Source organism: Arvicola amphibius, chromosome 10, assembly GCF_903992535.2.
Source record: "Arvicola amphibius chromosome 10, mArvAmp1.2, whole genome shotgun sequence".
NCBI lineage: Eukaryota > Metazoa > Chordata > Mammalia > Rodentia > Cricetidae > Arvicola > Arvicola amphibius.
In genome coordinates this window covers 63665286-63689702 of record NC_052056.1, presented here as the reverse complement: position 1 = coordinate 63689702, position 24417 = coordinate 63665286, and the positions used below count along the sequence as shown (strand labels likewise).

The 24417-nt window shown below is 50.1% G+C and overlaps 1 protein-coding gene across 1 annotated transcript; it reads right to left on the bottom strand.

The window, feature by feature from the left end:
- Positions 1-877: 877 nt before the first annotated feature.
- On the bottom strand, positions 878-11462 carry Lrrc15 (leucine rich repeat containing 15). Its single transcript, XM_038346698.1, has 2 exons — positions 11389-11462; positions 878-2638 (listed from the first exon to the last, which is right to left on the bottom strand). Exon 2 carries the CDS (start codon positions 2633-2635, stop codon positions 878-880), a length of 1758 nt encoding a protein of 585 aa, XP_038202626.1. The 5' UTR covers positions 2636-2638; positions 11389-11462.
- Between the last annotated feature and the right edge of the window lie 12955 nt (positions 11463-24417).

Genomic DNA, 24417 nt, shown 5'->3' with positions numbered 1-24417 from the left:
TGTATGAACATGATCCTTCAATACACAATCAGAAAGGGAAAATGAAGGGCTGAGTACAAGGACCCTGGGCAGCAGGTTGTGTCCTTTAGCCATTGTTAATGAGCTGATTTCCATGTTTTGTGACTGCGTGATTTTATACCATAAAGGGATAAGATCTTCGGAGGAAAACTGGTGGCTTTAAACGTTCTTCTCTAAAGGGCTGAACTTGTTGCAACAGATGCTGATGACAGCTCTGCCCAAGGGACCGACAGCAGAGGTGTCTTTCTGACTTATAGCGCATGCTCCAAGCCAGTGCAGTGAGCTAAAAGATCCAAACCTTCTCACGGAGAGAACTTAAGTCTGCCTTTGGCAGCAAAAAAAAAAAAAAAAAAAAAAACAAAAACAAAAACAAAAAACAAAAGGTAACCTCTCACTTGAGGGAACAGATTCAAGCCATGGCACAAAAAGAGAAGCAAGAAAAAAAAAATCAACTTATATAATACTTCAAGGCACGGGTTGTCCTGGCAGAGAACTATCTTATAACGTGAGCAGGCCTTGTCATCATTAAGTCTACAGAGGCTGAGAGGGGCTGGGTACAAGGAAGCTTGTTCTTGGCAGCAGTGAGGATTTGACAGAGGGTCCCTCTGAAGGATGCCTCTGGGGTTGCTTGTTTGTTTGTTTGTTTGTTTAATGACCAATTCGATTTCTCTGGGACGAAAAGGTCCTGAAATGCCTGCTTCTGTAGAAGACTCAGGGGCTCAGGACAAGATGGGGGCGTTTTCCCCCTGGGCCATCCGAGCTTGACTGTGTGGACCCAGGTTTGGAAGCTGAATGATCACATGCTTTGGTCCTCTGGTGTCATCCTTCCCCAGCCCTGCTTTAGCCTTAGCCTGCTTCCCTAACACTCATTGGGAGCCTTCATCTGCATCAGGACTGCCTGGCTCCTCTTCTTACAGCAACAGCAGCAGATGCAAGCAGCTAGGGAACAGGCCAACGCAATGATGCCGATCACAATGGCAGCAATAGCCAGCCCCGTCTGGGCGTCAGTCATGCCCCATGTATTGCGGTCATCGGAGACTTCAACAGTGGTCAGATCTGTGTAGTCTTCCACAGCAGTGGTGATCTCTGTGGTAGAGGAAATGGAGGTGGTGTCAGGATAGCTGGGTGACCCTGACAGATTAGGGTCTACATAGCTTGGCACTTCTGAGTAGCTAGATACTTCAGGAACCTGGACACTGGGCCCAGGGACGATATTGATGATGACGAGAGACTGGCCTCGGACATTGGCTGGGCTGGAACACACTGGAAGGGTGTCTGTCCCCAACCGGGCTCTGTTGAGAAGGAGCCAGTTGTGAAGTGGGAGGATATCTGAGTCACACCTCCAGGGATTGTCATAGAGACGAAGCTCACACAGGTTCACCAAGTGATCGAAGATGCCCAAGGGCAAGTTCTCTAGATTGTTGTTCTGCAGCTGGATGGTCGTGAGGCCATTGACATTGGCGAAGATGCTGCCGGGGAGCTGCCGTAGGCGGTTATTCTGGAGGGAGATGTTCTGCAGATTGGACAGGGCACGGAAGACATTTCCATCCAGGTCCTGTAGCGCATTAGTGTGGAGGGACAGTTCTCGCAGGTTCGTCAAGCCATTGAAGGCTCCTGGGGAGATGGAGTTGAGCTGATTGTGACTGAGAATCAGAACTTGCAACTGGGGCAGGTTGATGAAGGTGTTGTCGGGGAGGGAGGAGATGTGGTTGTTGTAGAGCCAAAGCTCCCGCAGGTTGGGCATTGGCCCAAAGATTCCCGGGGAGAGCTCCTTCAGGGAATTGCCGAAGAGCGTGAGCCTGTTAAGCTGGGGCAACTGCATGAAGATGCCAGGGGGCAGCTGCGAGATGTGGTTGTTGGACAGATACAGTTTCTGGAGGTTGCGGTTGTTGTGGAACAGGCCAGGGGACAGGGTGCCGATCTGGTTCTCCTGGAGGGCCAGCTCCTGGAGGTTGCCAAGAGCATCAAAAGTGCCCATGGGGATGTCTGAAAGCCTGTTCTCATACAGCCGGAGCACCTGGAGGTTGCCAAGGTTCTGGAACACCCTAGGTGGCAAGTGGGTGAAGCCGTTCTTGCCCAGGTTGAGCTTGGTGAGGCCCACCAGGTGGTCAAAGGTACCTTCGGGGATGTATTCCAGATTGTTGCCATGCAACTGGAGTTCCTTAAGATTACTAAACTGGGAGAACTGGGCTGGCTGGATCTGAACCAGTTGGTTATTAGACAGAAGGAGGGATTCCAGATTGTCCAGGCCCTGAAAGAGACCAGGAGGCAGCATCTGTATTTTGTTGTTGGCCAGGCTGAGGTAGCGCAGCGAGCCCAGGTTGCGGAAGGCGCCTGGCATGATGTTGGACAGTTCGTTCTTCTCCATCCTCAGGGCGATGAGGGCTGAGACGTTGAGGAACGGGGTCTCCGGGATCTCGGTGATGTGCGTGTTGAGGATCTGCAGGCTCATAGCATTCCAGGGCAGAGGCGTGGGCACTGCCACAATCCGTGCCCCTGTACACTCTACCTGGGAGGCCCGGGAACAGGTACACTCACTAGGGCAGCCATAGTAGGCCAAGCCTGCAGCCCAGACTTGGAAGCCCACCAGCAAGAGGAGATAATATTTCAGTGACATGGCCTGTGTGGGGAGAGAGAAGCTGTGTGAGTCACGGTCACCAACCTTCCGTTTTAATCATGGCTTCTAGCCCCACCATCATACACGGAACTCAAAATTCTCTCTGCTTTGGCCAGAGAGCCCCTGGCCTTCCCACGACTGCACCCTTGCCTGAGCAATCGCCTCACCCAAAAGCTCCTTGTACTCACTCAAGCCTCATGCTTCTGGGTCAAGTTCAAGTCCAGTCATCATTCAGAGGTCTTCTAGACCTCATCAGTGGGTATTAGTCACCCACTGTGCCCCTTGTGCAGGTCATTGCCCTGCCACCGCCAGGTCACAGCCAGCTAAACTGAGGCAGCAGTTATCCGTCTCTTTCCTAGTCAACAAGCTTTTTAAGGGTGTTAACTTACTTCCTGTGGCTTGCTAAGACAGAAACTGTATCCTTAAATATGTATTATACTGCTAATTAATTCTTTGAAAATTTTGTGCATACATATGTTGTATTTCAATCTTATTCCCGCCCCCTTCACTCCTCCTAATTCTTCCTGGATCCACTCCCCACCTATCTCTCTACTCACCTCATTCCAATTCATGACCTCTTTAGTTTTAAAAATAACCCACGGAGTCCAGTTTGTGCTGCTCATATACACACGGGTGTGGGGCCAGCCACTCTACCTGCCAGGGGCCACACCCTTAAATAAAACTCAACTTTCAATAGCTCTTCGGCTAGGGGTGGGGGCTCACAAGCCCTTCCCCAAACCCATGCTGGAATGTGGACTGGCTTGATTTTGCACAGGTCTTCCGCAGCTGTGATGAGTCCATGACAGGCCCTCCCCCACCTGTGACTCTCACAATCTCCCCGCCCCCTCTTCAGTTCGCTGAGGAACTGTACCATATGACCTCTGTAGCTCTCAGCTCATGGCTGGCAGAACACGGCCTGGTTGGAAGGACCAGAAAGACATCGAAAATAAGTCAGTCTATCAATAGGGTCTGAGCCTGGGATGTTCGGGCTACAGGATGGGGCAGTGAGACCCAGCAGAGGGAGGAAACACTAACCCCAAGTAGCTCTTCCTGCCCTGTCTCCTGACCCTCCCTACCAGCCCATCGCCACCAACACCACCCTGGCCCTTTCTCAGCCTGTCCACATGTGCCTCATTTAGATTTAATCCAAGCCATCTCCTGATAAGCAGCCACTGTCTGCACCACAGGCTGCCTGTCTGGAAGAGGGGGCTGGGCCTCGGCTGATGCCTAGGGTGTGGCTCCTGGTGCAAGTCCTGGTTCCCACAGGAAAACCCTGGGTGGCCTGGAATAAGCCCCTGAAAACAAAGACGCACTTAAAGCTGAAGGGTATAAGTGGGTCCAGATGTCTCCTCAGGCGCAGGAGCCAAATACACGGAAGGCTTGGGGTCTGAAGTCACCTATGCCAATGCTAAATACAGAGCCAAGGGTGTAGTTCCCTACGTGGGTATTGGAGGTACTGCTTGGCCTTGAATGAGAGTGCTCAGGCCTCAGACTCCAGCTTCCCCAACTGCTAAGTGGGGGAGACAACCTCTGTTTTCTCTTGGGGTTGTTGTGTGGGTTAGATGGAGAACTGACTCAAAGGGCATCCTATGCATGGCTGTATTAATGCACGCCCTTGTTCCCAGTTTACCCATAGTACACGTTTATGGGCCCCTGAAGGCAGCAAGCCCTCCACGTGTCTCTAGTCTGGCAGGCTTAGCCAAGGGACCAAGGATTTTTTTTTTTTTTTTTTTTTTTTTTTTTTTTTGTATAGACATGAAAGGCCATGAGCTCTGTCCACAGTTCAAAGGAGCCTTTAACTCCTGAGGCCTAAGGAGTTGCCACCGCTCATGATTTTACGGGGAGGCAGGCAGCAGGGAAACTGAGGCTCCAGTCTTAAGGCTCCGGTCCCCAGGCTTCCAGGTGAGAACTTTGAGTGGTATGCAGTGCCTCTCCCAAGGGACAAAACTGATGACAGTCAGGGATGTCAGTGGGCAGTCAAGGCACACACTGGACAAGGGGGAGGGCACTCAGTAGCTTCTCTTGGCGCCCTGGGATGATGGGGTCCTGAGCCTAGCTCCCCACCCTGGCCTAGGCTTCCTACACCCCTTTCATTCCCTGATCAAAAAGCAGCCGTGAAACACCCTATTATTATCTCCCACCCACATAGCCTTCAACTTTTCATTTATTCTCCGCCTTTCCTAACTCTGGTCTGCTGAACTTTGATGAAGGACTTGCCTAAGTATGCATGGCCACTCAAGTCTGGTGGCAAAAGTCTAGGAGGCAGGTAAAGATGCGGACCACATTTAAACAGCGAGTCAGGTCCAAAAGGAGAGAGAAAACTTTTTACACAGAGGAAACACAGATCCAGGCATAGTGACTCAAGCTACTACTCAGGAGGCTGAGGCAGGAAGATTTCTGCAAGCCTGAGGCTAGCCTGGACTACGGAGTGAGACCTTGTAAAAAAAAAAAATTAAGAAAATTAATTAAAAAGCCTAGGCACAGAGAGCTCAGTCAAGCCAGGGCTGGGTGAGTGGAGACAGGTGGATCCTGGGAGCTCTCCAGCTGGACAGCCAGCCTAGCAGAACAGAGGCGCTCTAGCTTCAGTGGAAGACTTTAGCTCGAAAATTAAGATGGGATGCAATCGAGGAAGGCACGTGAAGTTGACCTCTGGCCTCCGCATGTGTACCCAAAGGCACAAGGGCACACCTCCCACCCCACCCCTGACAACACACACGCAAAGAGAGCACAGGAAAGAAATGACTCCATTTCCAAAATGTCAGGTTTTGTGTTGGCAAGAACAAGAAAACGCTGCAACAAAAGCTAACGGGAAGTAGGGAGTGTGGCGGGGAAGGGATGTTGGTCTTACTCAAAAGCCCCAGATCAGGAGCTGGAGAGATGGCTCAGAGGTTAAGAGCATTGCCTGCTCTTCCAAAGGTCCTGAGTTCAATTCCCAGCAACCACATGGTGGCTCACAACCATCTGTAATGGGGTCTGGTGCCCTCTTCTGGCCTGCAGGCATATACAGAGACAGAATATTATATACATAATAAATAAATAAGATATTTTTTAAAAAGCTCCAGATCAGGCCCCTTCTTATTGTGCTGTGCATGGTTCCACTCTGAACGTCAAAGCCAATGACAAACTGGTTTCCTCTTTTTTTGTTTTTTTTTTCCAAGACAGGGTTTCACTGTAGTTTTAGAGCCTTGTAGACCAGGCTGGCCTTGAACTCAGAGAGATCCACCTGCCTCAGCCTCCTGAGCACTGGAATTAAAGGCGTGCGCCACCACTGCCCGGCTGACAAACTGGTTTCTTAAAGAACTCCTAGATCAGGGGTTCTCAACCTTCCGAATGCTGGGACCCTTTAATACAGTTCCTCACATTATGGTGACCCCAACCACAAGACTATTTTCGTTGCTACTCCATCACTGTTACTTTTGAGAACCAATGACCTGGAGGCTGGTGAGAGGAATAGACCATCCAAGCATCCACTGAAGGAGCTGCAGAGAGAATCCACAAGCCTTTCCAGAGTGTGAGGAACCGCCAGAGACCAATACCAGCGTGCCTGGGTTGTGGCACAGCCGAGTACAGTGTGCAGTCTCACCGAGGCAGCAAGCTCTGTGTTCAAGCATAGCTGCGCACTTTTAGATTGAGATGAAGAAACGATTCCTACCCCACCCCGAGCAAGCAGTCAGTGGAGAAGACTGCAGATGCCCAGCCCATGGCTAAGATTTCAGGGTCCGTGGCAGAGTCCCAGAGAGTGGAAGTGAGAACCACCCATCTTCCAGGAGGCTGGGCAGTCAGGGCTTGTGTCTGTCCATCCCCTTGGTAGATGTGTTTGAGACTCACCCCTGCCTGAGTCTGAACTACTAAGTTTTCATAAATATTCCTTTGCCCAGCTCCAAGGATGATGTCATAGCCCAAGTAATGGAGAGTGATTATGTGCCATCACCTGGAAGCCCTGCCTGTTGCCTTTTCTTGTAGGAAGCAGCTCCCTTGAGGACCAATTCCCCAGCTAGGCGGGGATATCAAGCCAGCCCCGTGAAGACTCCAAACTCTGGGGCTGTGTGTATGTGTGTGTGGTGGTGGTGGTGGTGGTGTGGTGGTGGAAGGGTTGGCAGACACTTTATAGCCTAGGAGGAAAACCAAAGAGATAATTCCCTGTGGGAACAGGCATTGCTGTCTAAAATGGACCACACTCAGCACAACAAATATTTCAAGAATCCCCAATGTCTTTTTATAAATCCTCCCCCATCTGCTGGGCCCACCCAGTGCTGCATGCAGCTGTTTCCAGTTTTCCAGTGATTGTGACAGCTGGAGCCCCGCCTCTCCCACCTGCGTGCTCCTGACCCCTTGCAGAGAGCACCATGAAGGTGCCCTACTCCTGCAGATGCAGCACTCAAAGCCAGCCTGGGGCTAGACTTTAAACTCTCGGTGGTGCTGCAGGCCATGGCCATTGGCCTCAAGGAGCCGACATCAGCCTAATAGCCCACGCTGCCCAGTGCTGCTTGGCAGCCGTGACAATGGCAGTTAAAGGCCCTCAAAGCTGCCCTAATTACAGCCTCCTCCTCCAGGCATTGAGCGCGTCCTCAATCATTTGGGCCAGCCCCTGGGGAGGGGGGACACCTGGCGTCAGCCAGACCCATGTAGTCAGAAAAGCTGGGCAGACAGACATAAGGAGGGACGGCTCACCTGGACATGGACGCAGCCCCTCCCCAGGAGTGGAAACGATTGAACAGGGTGCTGGCTGTAGGTCTCTTTGCAGAAACACCCTGTGACTCACAAGCGAACACATAATTAGCTTTGAAGCCCTGGACGTCTGTCTCTGCTTGGGAGCTGGGCTTTCTTGGATTCGTACCATTGTTCATCTTCCCTAAGCACAGTGTTCCCTGGAAAGAGACTCCTTATTCCAATGCCACAAAGTGAGACTTTTTTTTTGGTTTTTTCGAGACAGGGTTTCTCTGCAGCTTTAGAGCCTGTCCTTGAACTAGCTCTTGTAGACCAGGCTGGTCTCGAACTCACAGAGATCCACCTGCCTCTGCCTCCCGAGTGCTGGGATTAAAGGCGTGCGCCACCTCCGCCTGGCTAAAGTGAGACTTTTTAAGAGATCCAAGGAGACACCTACTCTACAGTGGTCTTGACATTAGCAAGCCAAGTTGAGGCAGATATTGAGGCCTTGGTTTTCCCTTCTGGAAAAGCTTCCAAAGCCCTTATAGCTCTAGTGTTGTTTCTGCTGAAGGCAAAAGGGAACCTAAAATGAAGACTTAGTTTTCTCCCGTCCCCTCTTCCCCATGAAGAGCCACCTGGCTAGTTCCCACTTGCACCCCAGGGCTTGAAAATCTTAACTCTCTCAAGCCTGCATGTTTCAGAAGTTTCCCTGGCAGTACAATCTTAAGAGTTAATTGCTGTATCTTCACACAATCCAAGACCTGAGAAGACCCTAAAGGGCCTCCCTTGCCCTGCCCAGTGCACTCGAAGGAACGGAGGCCCACAAAGAGGACCTTATTGCATGGCTGTGACACTCACTGAAGATGGCTTCCTAATCAAAGCCTCTTCAGGAGTGAGACCCTAAGCCAAGCCAAAGAGGCCAGGTTTGGGCTTGCACTGCCCAGCCCCACCTGTGCTGTCCTCAGTCTGGCTACTCTTGGGTGCACGGTCTAAGAAGTGTGAAATCAGAGATGCTGGACCTGGTCAGACCTCTGAATCTCTCTCTCTCTCTCTCTCTCTCTCTCTCTCTCTCTCTCTCTCTCTCTCTCTCTCTCTCTCTCTCTGTCTCTCTCTCTCTCTCTCTCTCTCTCTCTCTCTCTCTCTCTCTCTCTCTCTCTCTCTCTCCCTCCCTCTCTCTCTCTCACACACACACACACACACTAGATCTGATCTCCTAGCATTACTACTACGACTGTGAAGGGACCTAATGTGTTTCTGGGACCAAAGTGGGTTCCCAATGAAAGTGAGGCTGGTTATTGCTAGCTCGTCGTTGAGCAAAATCCAATCTCTGGGGGTTCCACCCACAGCACCTAACCTCTAGGTTGGGCTAAGGCCTACACTCACACACACAGGAACTCCAACTCCAGTGCACACAGACCACACTCAGAACTGTCTAGAATATGGTCTAGACTACGCTCATAGCCTGTGTTATTGAGTCACCAAGAACAGAGAAAAAGAACGGGAATAGGAGAGACTGAAGGCTGTTTTGTCTTCTAGACAGGCCACTTGGTTTGCCTCCCCACCTGGAGTCTGCCGCTTGTACTAGTTGAGCCTAGAAGCTGTTTCCAGAGCTAGTTCATGGAATCCAGGACAGCACCAGTACAAGAGCCCTTTGAAGTCATCTGGTCAGACCATTTGATGGGTCCGTAGAGAAGAAAGGACTCACCCAAGGTCACACAGGCAATCGAAGACTCAACATGGAGCCTGGTGAACCTCTGGACTCCATCATGAGACAGGGCCTTGTCTGTGTGAGTTCCCACCTTGGGACAGTGTGGGGGAGAGGGAGGGAGAAACCTTGTCCCTCCCCCTAACCCGATTGGCCAATATACAATGACCCTCCACCATCCAGTATTATTAGCCAAGTCCAAGTCCTCCTCCAACTCATCCCACAAGGCTGCCCTTATGATGTGTTGTTAAGGGTTAACGGAGTAACCTGGACGAGGGGAGAGAAGGTTCGGGGTGGGGGAGGGGGCACCAGAAGGGTTGAATTTGGTATTCTCAGCACACATAGCCTACGATTTAGGAACACTAATACACCAGACACAACGAACCCTGGAATCCCACAGTAAGACTGTCACAACCCATCCTCCAGGGCCCTTCAAAGCCAAAATATTGTTCATTGTTTTGTTTTTGAAAAAGAGAATAAATAAGGAAAAGCAATTTCTCCCCAGGCCCTCTGTGGGGACCCTCCCAAGCCTGGAGCAGGCCCCAGCCTGGCTTCCTGCAGAGGCCAGAGCAGGGCTGTAATTTGCTAGGCAAGAGCTGGAAGAGCACAAACTGGCCGACACCAAGGCAGACGTCGAGTAGTGGGGCCTTTTGATAAGAAGTCACAGAGTACAGGACAGAGGCTGCTTCCCAGTGTAGCAATGGGAGGCTCCTTCCCAGTGTATCACTGGTCTGCAGCAGCGGAAAATGGTGTGGCCTCCGATCAAAACATCTCAGAAGCAACCCTGTCCTGCATCCCACAGCCAAGGCAGGCACCGGCACGGGCAGCTTCAGTGGCTCTACTGTGGTCAGGAGGCAGGAAGCAAACTCTCATCTGTAATCACAGCTTTCGTGTGTGTGCTGGCAGGACGAAGTCTGGGTGACATCTGCCATCGCTGCACATCTGGGGTTACTTCCACCCATGCCTCACATCCTCCATTTGCAGAGCTAACCTGGGTAGTGCCCCCCACCCCCAGCCTCAGGACAGGTCTCCCTCTACCTGATGTGGGGTCTTCTCAGAGCTTTTCCTGGCCATGACCCTCTCACGTGCCTTCCCTGCCACTGTCCCTGCTGAGACCAACAGCTGACTCACGACCACAGCAAAATTGGACTGTCTGGCCCTGAATTTACTCCAGATGTTCAGGCAATGCAGAAAGAAAAAAAGACCCAGTAAGGAAATTTCCAAGTCACAGAGGGGGGGCAGCCGCACATCTGAGAGCTGCCTGCTATAGTAATGGCAGCAAGCTACCCTGGAAGAGATGACGGTGGCGGGGTGCGAGGGGGGCGGGGACAGGCAACACTCAGTGAGCACATGTGTCATCATGGGAGTCATGGTCTGTGCTGGGGCAGTGCATTCGGCCCTAAAGGTAGAATGGCTCAGGTTGGAAGGTCCAGAAGCCTCTGCTTTTCCACAGTTGGTTCCTATGTGTGTGGGCAGAGACTCAGGTAAGGATGGGATTAAAACCCACCCAGTCAGCTCCCTGATCCTCAGCACTGGAATACATACATACACATACATGCACATATACATACATGTATATATGCACATATATGCATGCATGCATAAATACATGTGTACATATACACATGTGCGTATGCGTGCATGCATGTGTGCATATATGCTTGAATGCATGCATGTACATATATATGTATATGTATACACACACACACACAGACACACAGCACCCAATTCTCATCACAAATCCACCTCCAGGCACTCCTTCCCAAACTCATCAGCTCCCCTGTGATACTTTTAGGTTACCAGAACGGGACCATCTAAACCACACACAGAGCTAGAATCTGGACATCTAAGCCCATAGTTGGATTACATATTGGCATTCCTAAAGAGAGACTGCACATTTGTTGGAGTCCAGCGGGCAACCCTGTCAATCTATGACAGAGAGCTGACTTCTCCCAGGCAGAAACCCCGTGAGGCAAAGTGCACCATCCTGGACAGATCTCTGTGCAAGGGCCCCTATAAGCAGCCACCTCAGGCGAAAAGAAATTATACAGGTTCCAACAGCTGAAACCTAAGAGAAACTCCTACCCTTGTGGATCTGATGTCCTGGAAAAGGTAAACCCCATACTTCAGTCAACTTTCAACTAACTCCCTGCATGTCAAAGTTCTCCCGGCTGCACCCCAAGCTGACTCCACAGACCATAAAGACAAGGGAAACAAACAGGGCATCAAGATACATAGCTAGACCCTGGGACCGGAGCAGTGGGGGCAGGCTCTCCCAGCTCCTGCGCAGGCTGTACCTGTCCAGGTCCTCAGAGCATCCCAGGCATGAGCCAGCCCTGCCCTTCTGGACTCAGCCGGGAGGTGGGGCGCGGCCAGGAGGGAAGGGCTGGCACTCACTTACCAGCAGCTCCACGCGGCTGCCGGGTCAACAAGAGGGAGCCGGTGAGGAGAGAAGAAGGACCTGGCGGGCTCAAGGCTGCAGCATGAGTGCCTGCCTTCTGGGTCCTCCCTGTCATTTAAATATCCCCTCGTGAGTCACCGCAGGGGGCAGTGTCGGCCTGCGGGGCGGGGCACCCGACTCTGGGCACATCATCAGGGAACTGCGTTCAAGCTCAAGCGGTGTTCATCGACTGAATTGGAAAATAAGTTTCTCTTCCCCCCCTCCCCCGCCCCGCCCTTCCCCATCTTCTCCGAATTTGTACTCTGTATCCACTGTGACGCTGGAAAGGGGGTTTTCTGCTACTTCTTGAGTCTGAGTGACTGAGACTCTGTACTTGCCTGAGGCACCAGCCCAGGGGTGGTCCGAGTCCTGTTTTCTGTGGCCTTTGAGTCCATTCTCATTTTCCTTCACCTCTCCCCCTCTCTTCCCTTCCCTCCCCCCCTAATTCTAAACTTTGTATATAGAAATAGCTCCTATTTTCCAGAAAATATGCAAGACCAATATAGGGAATATTCAGATACTTCACCCAATTCCGCCACTGCTAACATTTTAGAGAAGACATTTATTTTAAGTTCCAAGGAAGAACATAATTTTTTCCGCCATGCCTCTTCCAAAAGCAGCATGTCATGTCCCTTTGAGGCCATCTTCCCTGGACTGTGACAGCCATGGAGGTGGTGACTGAGACTCCACACCTCCCACCTCGGCTCCACAGTCTGAGCCTGCCCTGCTGCCCCTACCCTGGTAGGGAACCAAGATACTGCTTCTCTTCAAGGTGTCCCCCCTCAGAGAGATTCTGGGGAAGAAAATAGGGGTGTCACAGTTGGGGAGGGGCTTCGTGACCCTCAAACAAAGCAGGAACCACTTAGAGACTGAAGGCGACTTGGCTCAGTTCACCTTCTCCACCAAGCGGCGAGAGCGGTGTTTGCACCCAGCACCTGGTGCAACGCCAGGAGCCTTAATTAATGTTTGCAGGGTGCTTTGAGATCTGCCATGAAAGTAGGACATAAAAGTGCCAGGTTATGACTGAGACAGTCATTTGGGTGCTCAAGCCCCACAGCCTGAATCACGCCTCACCATGGCACCATGAATCATGGCCAGAGACAAGTAAGTGTCCTGGCTGTTAAACAAGGAGCCCGAGAGCTCGGCCACCACACCCCCAGCCCCAGCTCTCCGGCCCCAGCCTCCTTTTCCACTAATAGCCCACAGGAGAACTCCTCCCTTCTCACCCCCCTCACCCTGGAGCCTCCACCTCTTGAACCCAGAAACATCAACTTCCTGCCTGTGTACCTTCAAAAATAAGAACATTTTGCGTGTCCTGTTTCCTTCACCCAGTTCCTACACACAGCCAGGGTGCTTGGCTCTGTGCTGAGAGCTGTAGTCAACAGAGGACACAGTAAGGATGGCCGTCCGAGCAGCAAGGCTACGGATGGATGCCCTGGAGGACCTGGGCTGCGTTTCTCTATTGCTTCTTCTACACCCTGTTTTCAATCACACTACGGCGATGTTCAGGGCTGGGTGGTGTGTGTGTGTGTGTGTGTGTGTGTGTGTGTGTGGAGCTGCCCTGTGCTTTGCACGATAGGACACCCAAGAGCATCTCTGGCCTCTACCCTCTAAAAGCCAGCAGCATCACTTGTGTAGTGGTAACAACAGAAAATGTCCTTAGACATTGCCAAATATCACCTTCCATGGGGAGGGGTGACGGAGGGTCTGTCGATGGTTCTCTATACTGCAAATGATGTCATTATCTCCAGCACAAGACCCGGGTCGGTGCTGACTGCCCAGAGGTCACACATCAAGGGGCAGAGAGAGGATCCAAATTTGTGGCTTCTGTGCTGTTCATATTGCCAGGGGACTAATTGCTCAGACAGGCGTGACTTCGACAGATAAAAACACCACACGGTTTAGACAGGCTCTGTGGTGGGAGAACTGTGAACAGAGGGTGGCGGAGTATGAAGGACAGAGCAGTCCTCGGGGTAAGGGTGGAAGGAAGCGTTTGTGGGCATGGTGCCGAAACACAATGGAGTGGATAAGGGAAACCATCAAGGTGGAACAAGGAAGGCACTTGGTCAAATGTCATGTTTGTCTGAAGCCCAGATTTGGGATGGAGCTGAGGAAGCCTAGGATACCTTGTGTGTGTGGCCTTGCAGGCCGTGGGGAACCACCAGAAGCACTGGAAGGGACAAGAAGTATGAGCAGAGCCATCTGTAGGATGCTGGCATGGGGAGCGGGTGCCAAGTTTCTGGTTCTCATGATAGATAACATGTAGCTGATGTACTGTAACCAGGACATGCAGGAGGACCACCCTGGGTGCCCTACCCATCCTCCTACACCTGCGTTTCCTCAAGTATGGGAAAGCAACATGGTGCCCAGTCAGCCCCCAACAAGTGAGACCCATTACAGCTAAAAGGAAAAGTCTGACTCACCCGCCCTAGGCCCTGTGGCCTCAGGGCACACTTTCTGTCTATCCCGTGGGGGAGAACCAGAAGGGCTAGGTTTGCTGAAGAGTTCAAAGGAAGTCTGACCCTTCCTCAGACCCTTGCGGATCTATTTTGGTTAAGATGGGTACAGGGGAGCTGGAGATGGTTCGGTGGGTCAAAGTCCTTACGGCATAAGCCTCGCCACAGCCGGAGATGGATCCACGGAACTCAGGAACTCACATTTAAAAAGCTGCCTGCACCCCTGCAGTCTCAACCCTCCTAAGTCAAGACAGGAGCAGGAGACAGCAGAGTCACCTGGGAGTTCCCAGGCCAGCCAGCCTGGAGCTGCCACAGAACAGGAATGAAAGAGGCCTTCCCTCAGCGAGGCAGAAGGAGAGAACGACTCCCAAAAGGTGTCTTCTGGCTTGTGTGCGCGTGCCGCGGTTTGCTAGTGCCCAGACTCACACAACAAATCTCATGCACATGAGCTTTCTCTCTCGGACACACAGGCACACAGGCAGACAGAGAGACAGAGTGACAGACAGACAGACAGACAGACAGACACACACACACACACACACACACACACATAAGGAGAAAGAAGGATGGGGCAGCCAGGACCTGGGATCCAGCTTCTGTTCTGTGGAGGAAACCCCTCATGGCACCCTACCACATGGCCTTGTCATCCCATGGATCTCCCCATAGAGTGACAAAATGAAAAGGACAGCGAGCACCCAAGGCTGCGAGGCTGTGGGCAACAGAGCAGCCTGCTTTGTTCTACCACAGGCAAGAGGTGTAAAGCCGTTTGCCAGGGTCGTCTCACTCCCACACAATGGCGGTGAATGTACCACTGTGTTCAAGAGTGTTCAGAATGAATGTCTGACATCTGTCTTCCTCAAGACAGAAACCCGGGGAGGGAAAAGAAGGACTTGGACCCATGTACAGGGACCAAAAGAATTAAAATTCATCCAGGAAGCCAAGTGGTGGTGGCGCACACCTTTAGTCCCAGCACTCAGGAGGCAGAGGCAGGAGGATCTCTGTGAGTTCAAGGCCACCCTGGTCTACTGCGTGAGTTCCAAGACAGGCTCCAAAGCTACACAGATAAACCCTGTCTCGGAAAACCAAGAGAAAAAAAAACCAACAACAACAAAGTTTTGCAGGAAACCCCACACTGGGGGTAAGGATAGTTGAGGCTCTAGCTGCCAGAGGAGGCCCCTCCCAGGGGAACAGTGTGATGACGAGCCACTCCCACTGCTAGCCCTGCACAGCTCTTTTCCTGGCCCTTGCTTCAGCTTTTCTACAGATGACAATGTGGCTATAGCAAGGCAGCAGTTGCTTCTCGATACATTATCGCCACTCTGTAGAGCAACACTGTTCCTCAGTTACACCTCAGCCTATGGGGAACAATCTTACTGACTGTCAATCATGCCCCCCCCCCAGAAGTCAGAGGACAGAACAAAGCCCCAGTGTTCCCTTTAAATAGCCTTTAAAGCAGTTCCACCTCTCTCCTTCTAGGGCCCCTCAACTCCCCCAACCCCTCACCATGGTCCCTCTCGCCATCTCTGAGGCAGCAATGGCCATGGGGCCTCTAAGGTCCCCATGGGTGGCTTATGGTTCTCAGCTACTCATGGTCCTGGCTGTTCTCAGAAGTCTAGTTTGAGGCCCAAACCTGTGAATCTCGAAGAGATTTCATAGATACAGGTTGTTCGTGTTTTGTTTGCTTAAGACAGGGTCTCACTATGTAACCCCTGGCTGTTCTGGAACTCAATGTGTAGACCAGGCTGACCTCAAACTCACAGAGATCCACCTCTGCCTCCCAAGTGCTGGGATTAAAGGCATGTGCCACCACTGCCTGACTATAAATAAAGTTATATTTCTATCCTGCCATCTGTTAAACTGAAGTCGGCCTTCCTGAAATCCCCACCCATGGACTCTGTCCCATTTAGGGACCATATTATCACACCTGTTCTCACCTGGAGGCCACCTTCATGAGAAGGGCCCATGAATGGGCTCACTCTATCAAAGCCCTTGTCTCTCCCGTACCGTTGGACTCACCACCCCTCGCCACTCTAAGCACCAGGACTCATTCAACAAACCCTGTGCCAGGTCTCAGACTAGGTGTTAACACACAGGAATGAATTCATGCTAAGAGAACTCAAACACCTCAACAATCAAGTTCAAGAGTAAAAACACAGAACCATGGGGCTTTTGAGGACCATGGAACAAGGCTTTCCCACAGAGCTGACGCTCGAACTGAACCTGGTGGAATGAGGAGGAATTCAGACATTCTGGGAAGAATCAAGAGCATTTGTAAAGGCACAGAGGTGTTGCACAGTAAGCATACCCTGCGTGTGAGAAACAGAATAGCAGTTCCTAGAGCAGGGTCATGTCAGAAGCAGAATCGCCATCCGGGAGGAGGGGTGGGGGGAAGGCCAGCACAGGAAGAGTGTCGCCAAGTATGCATTCTGTAAGATGCAGCAACATTCAGCTGGGGGTGTGTGACCAGATCAGTGTGCCGTGGTGGCTTCCATGGGACATCTGGAAGTGTCTAAATACATTTTCGTTCTCCTCATTTGGAAAAGGATACTGGCATCTGGGGGATGGGAGAAGAGACACTGTGAAAAGCCCTGTGATGTACAGGACAGCCCCCAGACAGACAACTCTGCTGTCTGGGAAATCGCTGATGCTGAGGAGAAGAACGGCTGATGTGGAAGATGGATAGTTTTGGTGACCGTGTAGAGTGTGGGTTACTAAAGGACATGGGGTGGGGAAACACGACACACATGCCGGTAGTAGCTTGGGCAGATGTGAAGCATTGATAGGTAGCTTGCATAGCCAATTGGTGGAGTCTGGCAATGGAATGTTTATAGCCACGGAGGTCCTGCTGAAGCAGGGCTGCTGGGGTACCGTCACCACAGAAGCCAGTATCGCAAGTGCTGAATCATGGTGGTGTTTCCATCCAAATGTGGAATGGTGGCTTTGCTACATTGGTGATGTCATCAGCTGATCCTCGGGCCATGGTTATCACCTTATAAGCTGCTCCTGAACAACCTGCCTTCACGTTCATATTTCTGCTAAAGGAAAGCAAAGGAAAGACAAGAAAAGAGATAGACACTTAGGCTTAGGTTTGCGCTCTCTCTCTCTCTCTCTCTCTCTCTCTCTCTCTCTCTCTCTCTCTCTCTCTCTCTCTCTCTCTCTCTCTCTCTCTCCAAGACAGGGTTTCTCTGTGTAACAGGCCTGGCTGTCCTGGAACTCTCTATGTAGACCAGGCTGGCCTCGAACTCACTGAGATCTGCTGCTTCTGCCTCCTGAGTGCTGGATTAAATGCTTGCGCCATTACTGCATGGTTTTGGCCCTTCTCTTTAAGGAAATGATCTAGACGCCACACTCTTTTAATATCACTCATACCCCACCGGCCAGAGCTTAGTCACGTGACTGCTCCTGTCTGCAAGGGGAATGTAATCTTGGGCCAAGCACCATGTACAAAGCAAGATTCTCACAACAGTGGAATGGGGAGTGAATGGCCTTTAGGGGACCATTGACAGTCTGTGCTGTCAGTGATTATTTTTTTTAAAAAGTGTAAAGGCCATCAGCCAGATGTAGGCATGCATAACTGAGTGGTTGGCCAGTGTCATCAAGAGAGCTGAATGATGAGGGAAGAGATAGCTGTGGGGCAAAGCTGAGCCCACTGTGGACTTCCCAAGGGAGTCTAAAACCACATCTGGACTCAGAGGAAGGCACAAGGGCAGAGCACCACGCAGTAGGTAGTGGGGAGTTATTGCACAGAAATGGTACCTAATCTGGAGCCTGCCAGCGCCCTGGCTTAAAATAGACTCCACATTAAAGGGATGGGAGGAAGATGGAGTCTGAGCTTCCTGAAACACATGCTTTAGTGCGCATGTGCATGCGTGTGTTTGTGTGTGTGAAAAAGAGGCAGACAGACAGAGAGCAAGAGGCTGCAGTAGAGCTGGTTAGACTGACGACCTGGGCTTGATCCTGGACCCCACATAAAGGAGACAGTTGGCTCTGCAAAGTTACCCTCTGACCTCCACACACGCACACACAAGATTATAATAAATTAAATAAATACAATTAATTTTTATGGAGGCTACAGTGAGTAGCAGAAGTAAGGGAGGAGGGGATGGGGAAGAACGGAGAAAATGGCCAGGCACTGGGGTGTGGTGAAACCAGGAAACCTCGGTGTGGGAAGAAGTAGGCAGGAGCAGAAAGCAGGGTCCTGAGGGAAGGTTCAGAGTGCTACGGTTTATGCATGGTATATGTGTGTTACGAGTATGTGTGTGCATGTACACATGTGTGTGCTTGCACGTGGGGGTCAGATGATGATATCAAGCATCTTCACCAATCACTCTTCACCCTATTATTTATCTTTCAATTTTATTTCTTTATTTGTCTGGGCACATACATGAAGGTCAGAGGACAACTTTCAAGAGGCAGTTCTCTCTTCCTACCGTGGGTGGATCCGTCCTACCATGTGGGTAGGTCTAACTCAGAATGTCAGGTTTGACAGCAAGCTCCTTCATCTGCTGAGCCCTTTTTTAATATTTATTTATTTATTTATTTATATTTATTTATTTATTTATTTTAGAAAAAAATCTTTATTTGAACAAAAGCTCACTGATTGGATAGACCAAACTGGTCAGCAAGCCCCAGGCGTATTTCCAAAGCGCAGGGATTGCAGGCACATGCTGCTATACCCTACTGCCATATAAGTGCTGGGCATCCAAACTCAGGCCCTTAGCTTCTGCCCCATCGCAGTGCCCTGATGGTCACACCCAGAGCCCTCCTATGAGACATTATCAGTCTCGCACAGGCTGTTTTCACAGCACACGATGATTCTTAAGGACAGAGAATTCAGCATGCCCATAGACAGAGTAAAACTGTATAGTGGAGAAGGAGGGACCTGGAAAGGCTGTGAACATTAACCCAGCACTCAGTGTGGTCCCAACAGTCTGGAACAGGGACCCTGATGCAGAGAGGGCTCTTGGTTCCCATGGCTTCAAATCTCAGCTCTGCAAGGGCTCACCCTCCGTCTCTGAGCCTTCTTGTTCCATTGTGTGAAGTCGATGAGCTTCAACAGCAACCTGCCTTGCCTGATTGACTCAGAGATAGAAGACAAATTAGATGTGAGACCCACAGTGCAGGACGTCACTCAGTAGCTGAATAGGTGGGAGCGCCCTGAATCTCCTCAGTTTTCCCTATCCCTAAAGCTGATGTTCTCAGCAGCCAAGAGCACAGGCAGCCTGTGAGGAAGTGTCTTTATCATCCCTTGCTTGTACCAAAGGGGCTGAATTTGGGGTACATGAAGTACAGCTGCCCATCTCTCAGCAGCAAGGATGCTTGTGATAAATGCATCGTCAGGGGATTTCATCACTTGTCAACATCAGGGACTGCTTGCACAAACCTAGAAGGCTAAACCATGGGAGATACAATCTGAGGGAACCACTGGAATATCCGTGGCTCACTATTGACAGAAACATCATGTGTAACACGTGACTGCACCAGGCACCATGCTCTTGTTGAAAGCATGATGCCTGAAATACTGAAAATACATAGAATAATGATAATGGGACAAACAAGCGGACAGTCACCTCCTTAAAATCCTCAGCGACAACTCCCAGACTCATCCCCATCCATACCCAGTTATTAGTGGTGTTTCTCCAGAGATGAGTTTCCTAAGAGTGTCCGGGTCCCCGGCATGTGCTGCTCATGATGGTGACTGCAGAGTCATGGGTGTTCCAGGAGGATGTTTGCTCAGAGCTGTGGGTGGAGGGGAGAGTGTCTCACAGTGAGAAAGCAATCCCCAAACAAACAGGCAAAGGATCCGGACAGACAGTTCTTCAAGGAGTACACACAGGTGGCCAATAAAGCTACAAAAGAATGCCCAACACCACTGCATTACAAATGTGAAAACTAGAGTATAAGGACACACACACACATACACACACATACACACACATACACACATACACACACACATACACACACATACACACACATACATACACATACACACATACATACACATACACACATACACACACACATACACATACACACACATACACACACACATACACACACATACACACACACACACACACGCCCCGCAAGTGTTACTATGAGGAAGAAAAAGACCCAAAATATAATGTGTCAGAACAGATGTGGACAAGTTGCGGTGACTGTTTGATAATGGCAGGGATATAAAATGACACAGCCACCACGGAGGGCAGGACAGCACTTCTAAAATGTTACATAGAGAAGGACCACATCATACAGCCATTCCTCCTCTGGGCACATGCCCCAGGGCAGAACTTCTCCGCCCATAGTCACAGCAGCAGCAACCTGAACAGCCGGAAGTGGGAACAATCCAAGCCCAACAGCACATGAATTATTGAACAGATCATAGAATGTGGTACAAATAAAATTGTGTATGAATCTGTTCCAGCTTCAAGAAGAAAAGGAATATGGAAATTTTACTGAGAGAAGGAAACCAACCTCAAAAAAATATTGTGCACTTTCACTTTTAGGAAGGATACACACACACACACACACACACACACACACACATTTGTTAAATTCCCAGAGACAGTGTATAACAAAGTGATTGTGGAGTGGGGTGGGGGGTAGGGATTGACAATGGGTTGGGCTTCAGTTTGAGGAGCTGAAAATTTTCCGGAGATGGACGATGGTGACAGCTGCACAAAATTATGGTGCACTCGATGCCACAAACTGGACATTTAAAAATGGTTGAGGCAAGCTGGGTGTGGCGATCGACACCTATTATTCCAGCACTTGGGATGCTGAGGCAGAAGGATTGCTACTTCGAGGTTAGGTTAGGCTGGGCTACATAATGAGACCTTGCCTCAGACAAAATAAAAGATGGGTTGGTAAGATGGCTCAGCAGGCAAGGTCACTTCTGCGCGCCTTGAGACCTGGACCCGAGTTCCTTCTCTGCAACTCATGTAAAGGGGAAAGAAACCCCACAAACTTGTCCGAGGCTGCCAGCCCCACCCTCAGTAACATTAACCAAAGTAAAATTTAAAAAAATAAAACTTAAAAATAGTTAACCTGTTAAGTTTTATATGTATTTTATCATGGTAAAAATTGAGGAAAATAATAAATTGTGTGTTACATGTATTTGAATACACAAAGTAGCCCCCTGGTAAAATTATGTTCTAGACAGTTAAGATCCATCACTGCAATAGTAAGATGATATTCTGTAAAATCAAAACTAGTCCTTCCTTAAACTATTAAGAAAAAAACCAAGACCACAGAAAATCATGCAAAGCATTCTGGCACCTGTTTCGGCAGTGGCCTGGCAAACTAGAGAAGCCATTCTTTGCTCTAGTCAGCTCTGGGGTCCCCTCACCCAGCAGGTATGGCCCAAACTTTTGAGGAAAGCTAGATTGTCTCAGGTGACAGGAACATGAGCCATATTCCTGTCCCTATAATTTTGTCTGTCATATTTTTTCACATTTTTTTCTGATGCCGCCTCGTGATTTTTATAGTGAAGAAAACATTCCTTGGATTCTCCATTTTTAAGACCCTATTCTCCAAGCGTCCTTGTAGTGTTTCCCAAGTGGGTCTGGGAGTGACCAGTGATGCCATCTTCCCTGGGTGAATCATCCTGGTAGCCTTACAAAGATGGCCAGGACTCACGGTCTAGAACAAAATGCCTGACAAATCTCTGCAAGGAGTCCCCAAAGACAAGCTGGAATGATCTTCAGTCCCTACTCCAGGATACTAACACCCCTAAACAGGGAGCACAGGGTACCCCAAACTCAAGACAGTCTCAGTCCCCTGTAAGTCAGGCATCTGGGTTCAAAACTGGGGAGAGAGGAGTGGTCCAGTCAGGATAATAAGACAAAAGGAAAGGGGGAAACAGGAAGCTGCAGGAGGCTTAAAAGAAATTGAGCATCTGGAGAATAGAATGGGGTGGGGGTACCACAGACAGGAGCAAAGCCTGTTCTAGAGAAGGCCGCTGTGGGAGGGGGTGAACTGGAACAGCTAACAGGAACATGAGGCCCTTGCACACCTGGCAGGTGATGATGGCTGGTCCAGCCTTCAGTCCATCATTCCAGGGCAGTGGCTCTCAACCTTCCCCATGCTGTGACCTTTTAATACAGTTCCTCACTTTGCGGTGACCCCCACCACCACAAAGCTTATTTCATTGCTACTTCGTAACTGTAATTTTGCTACTGTTATGAACTGTAATGTAAATATCTGATACACAATATCTGATCTTTGATATGAGAGCCCTGTGAAAGGGTCGTTCAACCCCCAAAGGGGTCACAAGCCACCACTCTAGAGGCTACTGTCCTGTCACATCAGCCTGAAGAATTGCCCAAGCCCAAGTGGCATGCGTGTCAAAGGCCTCTGAAACATTTGTTTTCGAAGAGTCCAGCATTCCATTCCCTGAAAGCCGAGGGAGTCTAAAGGCAAACGGCTGGCACATGGGAGTCAGGAGGGAATGGGGCTGCTGTGGAGAAAGAGAAGGAGGAAAAAGTTCTCCTTGGCCTACAGCAATTTATTCAAGTTACATTTAATTGTACATTTTAATATGAGACTTCCAAATTTTACGCCACAATAAAACAGAGCAGCCTTTGAAATGATTAAACTAACCACGTCGCAGTCCTTATGGCAAGAGCAGCTTCCAGAGCGTCACCACACCTAATTAAAGGTCAGGGATGGGCGCTGTAAGGGATCTGATGTTTCCCTTAATCTCTGCATGAATGAACAGGTCTGTTCTGGATGCCCTACAAGACAGGCTGCAGAGACAGGGCCACAGGTACCCAGCCGTGGGAGCCCCACTATACCACCCACTCCTTTTGGTTTTAAGGGTTTTTTTTATTTTATGTGTATGGGTGTTTTGCCTGCATGTATATCTGTGTACCACATGTCTACATGGCCCGAAGAGGCTAAGGAGGGTGTCAGAACCCCTGGAACTGGAGTTACAGACAGTTGTGAGGTACCATGTGGCTCGTGGGATTTTTACACAGGTTCCGTAGAAGAACAGCCAGTGCTCTTAATTGCTGAGCCATCCCCCACCCCCAGCTACTCCTAGTGAGACACTATGAAGAATAGGAGTGTGCCATTAGCTAGGGGGAAAAGCAGGCTAGTGAACATGTTCGTGAAAGACACGGAAGGCTGTGAACACAAACAGGAATCCAGTGAGCCACTTCCTTTAGTGGGTCTTGGGGTTTCCTGTCCATACAATAGGACAGGACTTGAGGCAACCATACAGGACAGTCTATTAGGCTAATGGGGGAAAACCTGCATCTTTACTTTAAAAAAAAAAAAAAACAAAAAACAAAAAACAAAAAAAACCAAAATGGTTTCATCTGGGAATGAAGGAAGAAAAGGGTGGAGGTAAGGAGAGGAGAGGAGAGGAGAGGAGGAGAAATCTCTTTAGATTCGTATTTGTATCCACCAGTCCTTGCTCTCAATAGGTGGTCACTCGGTTTCTTATTTCCTTGATAGCCTATCACTGAACCTAAAGATAAGCCAGCAGTTGGCGAGCCTGGTGATTGGATCCTCTTGTCTCTAGCCCCTAAGATGATGGGGTTATGGGTGGGTGTGCCCCCACTCCTGGATTTTTTTTTTTCTGAGACAGGGTTTCTCTGTAGCTTTGGAGCCTGTCCTGGAACTTGCTAAATAGACCAGGCTGGCCTCAAACTCACAGAGATCGGCCTGCCTCTGCCTCCCAAGTGCTGGGATTAAAGGCGTGCGCCGCCACCACCTGGCTCTGCTCCTGAATTTTTAAAGTGTGTGCTGAGGATCTGAACTTGGATCATTATACTCAGGGCCCTCTTGAGTCTGCATGCTGGGACCACACATGGATCTTCCAGTCTGGATAACTGTTCTGTGTTTTGCTTCTTGTTAGCGGTCTGTTGTTATTGTTGTTGTTGGCTTGCTTTGTTTTGATTTCTTCAAGACACGGTTTCACATTGTAGTTCAGGCAGGCATGAAACTCACTGTGTAGCTCAGGCTGGCCTTAAGCTCATGGCCACCCTATGGCCTCAGCCTTTCCTGTGGTGGGATTACAGGCAAGGGCTACCAAACAGTCACTGAGTACATAGGAAATGACAGTTGTGAACCTGGGTTCTACTTCAGAGCCACACCTCAATTCTGGGAGCCACAGGCTTGGCAATAGCATTAGCTGTTTCCTTCCTAAGCCGTGAAGAGGATGAAAAGGACTTAGCCCTTCTTCCTACAGCAGACGGCTCTGAAGGCAGGAAAGTCAGAATGCTGCTCAACACTTCAGAGAGCATAGGGAACATGTGGTTACAACACGATGGGTAAGCGATACAGCCGGAGTCAGGCTGGCTAGGGATAACTCCTGGGCTCTGCCCTGCTCTCACCCTAATCTATCCCTTCTATTAGTACCAGACAGTTTCTCACATGGAGGGCTGAGCTGAGGTCCTCGAGCCCAGGCTCTTCATGATCACGTCAGAGACCTCCGAATCTACCCAGTCCATTAACTCGTGTATCCTCCTGATGCCTCATCTAGAAAAGAGTTGAGCAGTTCACATAAAATGCAACAAGGTTGCCT

What these genes read in the sequence shown, in the direction of transcription:
- Lrrc15 (XM_038346698.1), bottom strand. Translation starts at nt 2,635, where the DNA reads ATGTCACTGAAATATTATCTCCTCTTGCTGGTGGGCTTCCAAGTCTGG.